At 55.1% G+C, this 6,601-nt stretch overlaps 1 protein-coding gene and 1 non-coding gene across 4 annotated transcripts; one reads left to right on the forward strand and one right to left on the reverse strand.

The window, feature by feature from the left end:
- Window positions 1–577: 577 nt before the first annotated feature.
- Window positions 578–5,315, reverse strand: Pdzk1ip1 (PDZK1 interacting protein 1). Of its 3 annotated transcripts, XM_003461476.4 has the most exons (4): window positions 4,852–5,083; window positions 2,840–2,948; window positions 1,497–1,592; window positions 578–957 (listed from the first exon to the last, which is right to left on the reverse strand). In XM_003461476.4, exons 1-4 carry the CDS (start codon window positions 4,916–4,918, stop codon window positions 882–884), a joined length of 348 nt encoding a protein of 115 aa, XP_003461524.1. In that variant the 5' UTR covers window positions 4,919–5,083; the 3' UTR covers window positions 578–881. The 3 variants fall into 3 exon arrangements, with proteins under 3 accessions (XP_003461524.1, XP_013008091.1, XP_063092493.1); XM_013152637.3 differs by lacking the exons at window positions 578–957; window positions 1,497–1,592; window positions 2,840–2,948 and adding an exon at window positions 2,955–3,414 and having other exon boundaries at window positions 4,852–5,313; XM_063236423.1 differs by lacking the exons at window positions 578–957; window positions 1,497–1,592; window positions 2,840–2,948 and adding an exon at window positions 3,421–3,663 and having other exon boundaries at window positions 4,852–5,315.
- A 611-nt stretch (window positions 5,316–5,926) lies between these two features.
- On the forward strand, window positions 5,927–6,056 carry LOC111756913 (small nucleolar RNA SNORA70). Its single transcript, XR_002791290.1, has one exon. It is a non-coding gene; the product is annotated as a small nucleolar RNA SNORA70 (small nucleolar RNA).
- The last annotated feature ends 545 nt before the right edge of the window (window positions 6,057–6,601 follow it).

The raw sequence follows: 6,601 nt of genomic DNA on the forward strand, positions 1-6,601 counted from the left end.
TATGGTGAGAGGAACAGAGCTGGATGAATGAGAGACAAGAGAACTGAACTCCACAGTGCCAAGCAGAGGGGTGCAGAGCTGCATAAAGAGCAGCCCAGAATCTCAGGTAGGTGAGAGACACTGTCCCTGACTCCCTTTCCTGCTCTGTGGGCAAGAAACAGGCAGGGACACACTTGGTACTGACCAGCCCTAGGGGTGCCCTGCTCTCACCACCATCTGCCGTGCAGGGAGCTTACCTGTGGCGTGGCTGAAGGGAAGGCTTGGTCAGGCAGGCTGTCTCCCTACACCTGGTCTCCCTGTCTCCTTGAGTCTCCTGGCTCACTTGGAAGCTCATCCTGTGCCCAATTCAGGCTTCACGAAAGACACAGGCCCACTTTCCCCCACAATGGGCTGTCAGCCCTCACCCTCACTGGCCTCCCCCAACTCACACGGCACCCAGTCCAGCTGCCTGTGGCCTACGACCTTGCTGTGTAATCCTCCAAAGTCACCGTGACAGGTGGAAGGTGATTGTCATAACTGAGAGAAAAAGATGGGCCTCACTGGAGGCCTGAGGGGCTATTTCTGAGCCTCAACCCCAGACATGCAAAAAATTTTTATTTCACAGAAATAAGGACCATTTCCATGCTCACAGGGAAGGTAGGAGGCATGATGGGAGGTGTTAAGCTGGCTACCATTTTGAAGGCCTTCTGAGTTGGGCAGGAGACCCTCAGGAAGACCCAAGAGCTAGAGCCAGGCCGTACTTGGGCATCATGTGAGCCCCAACTTTGGCTGGATATAACTTGGGGTGTCATTCTGTTCTTTTAGGTTCCTGCACAGGGAAGGAAATGCTGGGCTGGCACTGGTGTCTATCACAGGTGCCTTAGAGCCTCAGATGAGCCTGGTCACATGTGGGTGTTGCGAACCCTGCCCTCCTCCTCCTCTAGGACGTTCTCATAGGCATTCTTGTGCTCACTGGACCTGGAAGAGAAGCAAGGGCCTGGTGGATCTTTGGCTTCTTGTCCTGTCCTCGTGTCCTTGCCCCATCCTAGGCTTGCAAAAACAATATCTTGTAGAACAAACATTTGCATCCCACAAAAGGCTGTGCACCTGGACTAGAGGCCTCTCCATACACCTCTCAAGTCCCACCTCCATCCTCCTTGAGCTCCTCCTTTGCTGGGTCCCCTTACCCTGCTCCCCAAGCTCCCTCTGCAATTCAGCCCTCTCCTGCAAGGCGTTCCCACACTCGTGCAGCCTTTCACTGACTCTCTGCTGTGTTTAGCCCCTCTTCCCCATAGCACCTACTGCCCTAGAATTGTCACTGAATGTCCACCAGGTCTCCACCCATTAAACGAGCTCTCTCACCAAACCAAAGCTTTGGCGGCTCATGGAGCCCTGAAATCCTGACACAGCCCTTCCTCCTAGCTCTTCCTTGCCCCATACCCAGCAGTGACTTCTCCTGAACCCCACCCCCCAGGTCCCTGGAGCTCAGGGCAGGCAGCCCTCTTTCAGCCCCTTACCTGAAGCCGGCAGCCATGGAGGAGTACCTTCCCTCCATTCCCACCAAGACCCCGTCCACCTTGTCTCCAACAGTCATGACCGTAGCTCCAGGCTCCCTAGGGATAGGATGTGACAGTAACCTCCCATCCCACCCGTCCTCACAGGCCCTGTTTTGGATCCTGGTTCTGATGAGCCAAAGGCTTCCCTTCTCAGAGGCACCTCTGTCTATGTCTGACCTCAGCCTACCAAGGCCTATCATCCTTCTGCCTGCCCCATAGTGGTGGACAGAGATGTGCAAAACATATTTCCCAAATCCAAGGCCCCTCTCCACTACTCCCTAGCCATGCCCAGCTGCGCCTCCAATGCAGACCCCACAGGACTCAATGTCTACCCCAAATGAGCAGTCCACAGAGTCACTGGAGAAATGCCTTCCCTCTCCTTCAAGTGTAAGCCCACCTCAGTGTGGGCTCTGTCCCTGGAACCCCACAGGCATCTTAGACCTAATATGTCCTCAACTAAACTCACCAGTTGCCCCCAAATCTGCCCATCCTCTTTGTCTCAGTGAAGTTTCAGGACACTACCCCGTCTTTCTTCCCCTATCTATGCGCCCACCACCTCTAGACAGCTCTGAGATGGGTCCCTTCTCCACATTCTCTTTGCCATCTCTGGGCTCATTGCATGCTCACTGCTGTCCATGCCTGGGCACTATTCTCACTCCCTGCAGCAGCCAGCTTCACATACTCACAGACTTCCCGCCACACCTCTACCATTCAGGATAAAAGTCATGCACAAGGCCCTGCTTGGCCCCAGTCCTGCCCATCTCCCCAACCTCAACCTCATCTTGCCATCTTCCTCTCTCTCTCCCGCCCCACTGAGCTGCCCTTGTTTCCTCAGCAGGTTACACAGGGACACTATTGGTGCTTGGTCACCAGGCCACCTGTATGAGATCAGAGGGAAGTTGCGCCAAGGGTAGATGCATCCTTGACACCCAGGTCTGGCCTGAAGAGTGGCCAAGCAGGTTCTTGCGCTCCCCATGCTGCCTTGTCCTCTGCCCCCCAACTGACTCTTCTGGTGCTTCAGGCTGCAGGATAGATGAGCCATTTAGAAACCTTCTCCGGCCACCCCAGACCTGCTCAGGCTGCTCAGAGCACACTGCACCCTGTTTATCTCGCCTGTGAGCCCCTCTGCTCTGCAGCTGACCCTCTAGAAGAGCAAGCAGTACCTTGTTTTCCAGAAGAAAGCCTGGCCAGCTACTCTGACTCTACAGATGGAAACATTGAGATTCCTAGAAGACAAAGCATTCCCTAAAGCTGACAGAAAGATATGGGACAGACAGAGCACCGGGCCCTGGGGCAGCACTCACGGCTCTTCCTGGCACCAGAAGTGGTTGACAGCAAAGGCGATTGCAACGAGGACTAGGAACACAGCCACGGCAATGAGTCCCTGCATCCAGGGCTGGAGGTTCCCCAGGCCTGGAAAGGAAAGGGGGCTGCAAGGGCAGTCCTGCCTCTAACCTAACAGAGGGGGCTTGTGTTGGCGTCCATCGGCCACTGCAGAACCCAGGAAGACATGCTGGGTTCCCAGTGGTGGGAGGGAAGGCCCATCTGACCCCTCTGGGCCTGAGAATAAGGACTGCACTGGAAGGAAAAGCAGCCGGAAGTTCAAAGGAGGCCTGAGCAGCCAGAAGGGGGTGAAGTTAAGGGGCTGTGTCTGAGATCTGGGCAGCCAGAGCCTTGCTGCCTCCCCCAGGGTCAAACACAGGGCCTCCAACAGGTGCCTGAGCCCCACGGTGTAAAGGGCAGCCCTCTGGAAGCTGGCCCAGGTCTTGCCCACTGGGTGTAGCTGTCCTCCTCCTCCTCCTCTTTGGCTCAGAACTGCCAGGTTGAGTCTTGCATCTGGAAGATCCTGTTCTGTAGCTAGAGGTTTCTCTGGGAGGAGCTTGGAAAGAAAAGTGTGAGGTCAGCCAGGCAGGGCTCAGTGGAGTTTGGGGTTCCCAGCAAAGTCAAAGAGGAGGAAAGGAGCTTCCGTGTGAGCCTTGTTTGCTTCCTCAGCTTATAGGACCAGACACCAAATGAGGCCCACTGTGTGCCTTCTCGGCTTTCTGACTTGAGACACCAGCTCCAACTCTCAGGAACTTCCGGAAGTCTGCCACCTGGCTGCTAGCAGCTTCAAGAGCTGTCCACTTTCCTGGGAGGAAAAGAGTCACTGTCCTCTGGGGTCTTGTACAGGAAAGATGCTCAGAGGTAAGGGCTCCAGGAGGGAACAAAAGTCAGCAAGAAACGGCTGGGAGTCCCCCTTCTGGACATTAGCATCTGTATCCCTAGAAGCAACCTACATTACAAGAGGGTCAAACACTGGAACCCCTCACTCTGCTTGCCTTACTCCCACACCAAAGTCCTCCCTGAAGTCTACCCTAAACCTCTCCTGCTTCAGGCGAAATCGAGTCTCTTCTTGGTGCTCTTTCCCAGCCTGGCAGGTGTTGAGAAGGAGGGAAAATCGTGGAACTCTCTTGCCTATGGCCAGGTCAAGCCAGGCTGAGCACCAGGGGGAGCAGAAGATACACAATATGGTTTGCCCTGCGAAGACCAACATTTAGACTCATTGGCCTCAGAGACACAGCGGGGCAGGCCCATTGCTTCCTCAGCTCAGTGACTGCTCAAGCACTGACAGCAACCCTGGGAAGCCCCCTCCTGCTTCTTCCAGGCACACCAGGACCATAGCCCCCTGTGTGCCTTCCCATGTGGCTCTGTAGTGAGCATCCACAGAGGGTGCCCGGAATCTATTTCTGCCAGGCTCTCTGGACTCAGTCACCAGATGCTGGCCATAGATGTAGCCTGGCAGAGTACAGAGGGTGCTAGGTTTTGCAGTGTGGTGCTTCATTGGGCACACACACCTGATCTGACAATGGCTCTCAGAAGTGGCTCATTTTATAGTTGAGAAAAACTGAATTTCAGAGACAGGCCATGGTTTCTTAAAACCACACAGCAGGATAGTGCTAAGGTTATGGCAGGGGCCATGTAGGGGCTCAGTTCCCTATCTAAGCCCAAGGGAGCAGAGACAACCAACCTGCTCTGCCATGGAGAAGTGGCTTGGACCTCTCATATCCATGTAGCTTTGACCCTGCCCTGGAGCCCAGCCATCTCCAGGGCAGCTTCTACTTGGGAATTCTGGATCCTGCCCCAGATCCTAAGGTCAACATTTCCCCCACCGGTCCTCTGTCACAGACAGAGGCCTGGCTAGCCCACTCCTGCTCCTTCCAGTACAGGTGATGGGGTGGGAGATACTGGGACACAACCCCATCCTCCCAGAGACCCCCAGTGCCCGGCCCAGACCCTCCTCCCTGGAACCACCAGGACCATCCCCATCTCACACTACCTTGCTGACAGCTGGCAGGCAGCACTGCGCTGAGCAGGCTGAGAATGACCAGGCTGAGGGCCAGCATGGCTGTCTTGCAGGCAGCTTCTGGGTTTTCACTGAGCTGCTGGCGACTGGCCTCCTGGAGCTGCGTGGGGCCTGGCGGTGCTTGCCTGAGGTATACTGGAACTAGTCTGGCCCTAGAGGACGGAGCAAGTACGGAAGAAAGCCAGGGGGTGGCAGAGGGAGGCTGGATGGGTGGCAGAGAAAAAGTGCCCTCCCTCCCATGGAAATGAGCTGTCTGGCCAGGCCTCCCTGGCAGGTGCCCAGCCCACAGAGCTGCCATTTGAGGCCACCCTTCAGAGACCAGCTAAGGAGGTGGCTCCAAGAGCCAGAAGCCCTGGGAAGATCCCAGCCTTCCCCAAGCCCCAGATTGCCCCACAGGCTCTGCCTGAGCTCCCTTCTCCAGGGTGAGGCCAGGCTCTGAGGAAAGAAGTGACACATTGTCCCTCCTGCCTAAGTGAGCACAGTAGGTGAGGCTTCCTGGAAGGCTAACAGTGGTGTTAGGAAATCAGCTGGCTGGCTCAGAAAGCCTAGGGAAAACCTCAAAGCTGCACCCTTCTCTGGAAGCCTGTTCCCCTTCTCACCTATCCCTGCCCCACTAAACCAGACTCTGGGCCTGAATGAGGCTGGGACACAATGCAGTTTTGCTGGCCCAAACTCCCCACTCCAGTAGACAATAACAGCCCGACTGACCCTGCGCAGCTCTGCCTCCCTCAGATGAGATATTAGCTTAGTCAGAGGCCTCAGCGCCTCCCATCAGGTCTGTCCTCACCCTTCGCTCGGGAAGCAGCCAGTGAATAAGGCCCAGCTGCGCTGAAGAAGGGAGGATGCCCAGGTCCCAAGGCCAACACACAGGCAGGGACAGCCCAGAAAAACGCTCATCCGGCCCAAGGAACTGGGAGGCCCTGAAACCAGAACTCTCAAGATCACAGAGCAAAACCCCAGCATCCAACTCAGGGCCTGAGAATGGCTCAAGTACCTATTGAGGGTCAGGGCCAGCTCACCACAACCAGCCAGGGATGGAAGAAGCTGGAAGCGCACAGCTATGTGCCTGCCCTCTATCTCTCGTGAGGCCTGGTAAGCAGTGGCTTCCCACAGCAGCCCCTGGGCAGTGTGCAGCCTGTGGCTTGTATGCACTGCCCAAAGGGACCTTAGAAAAAGCCTTTTCCAGTGATGTTCAAGTATCTAATGTCAGGCTGACCCAAGTCTGGGCTTCAGACAATTAGATATTCAGGGTGCCTTGGAAATCTCCAAGCACAGTGGCTGGGGTTCACAGTAAGTCATTGTGTTCATGTGCACCAAGCCACATAGCAAGAAGCATATGATTGAGCCCACTTCTCAAGGAAGAGGAGCATTAGTCAGTTTGATGTGGATGAATTTGAAGACAAATTACTGAACAGTGGTTGGCCATGGCGTTGCCACCCCCGTCATCCCCGTGATCCTCTGCACGAATGCAGGTCTGAGTTTGTGACACTGTCCATTTTGCCAGGCGTTCCTTAATCACGTTCACCAATAACTCCTACTTCCAGTCCATAAAAAAGAGAAAGAAGGGAAGAAGGAAAGGTGGGGGATGAAAGAGGGAAGAACACAGTTGGCCCTACTGTGCGTATACATGTGTGGTGGCTCTATGATCAGTGAAAACTGGGGTATTTGTTCTCAAAGTGTTTTAGAGGGACTGCACATGAACTTGAGCGATATTTCTCACACA

The sequence above is a fragment of the Cavia porcellus genome, unplaced genomic scaffold (genome assembly GCF_034190915.1).
Source record: "Cavia porcellus strain 051 isolate PalLab524CR breed Dunkin Hartley unplaced genomic scaffold, mCavPor4.1 scaffold_25, whole genome shotgun sequence".
NCBI classification, from domain to species: domain Eukaryota; kingdom Metazoa; phylum Chordata; class Mammalia; order Rodentia; family Caviidae; genus Cavia; species Cavia porcellus.

Excerpts from the sequence above, each read along its gene's own strand:
- Pdzk1ip1 (XM_013152637.3), bottom strand. The coding sequence starts at position 5,176 with ATGGCAGCTCTGTGGGCTGGGCACCTGCCAGGGAGGCCTGGCCAGACA. Across the intron at positions 3,415-4,851 it reads GCCTGCCAGCTGTCAGCAAG|CTCCTCCCAGAGAAACCTCT; the intron begins GTAGTGTGAGAT and ends TTTCTTTCCAAG.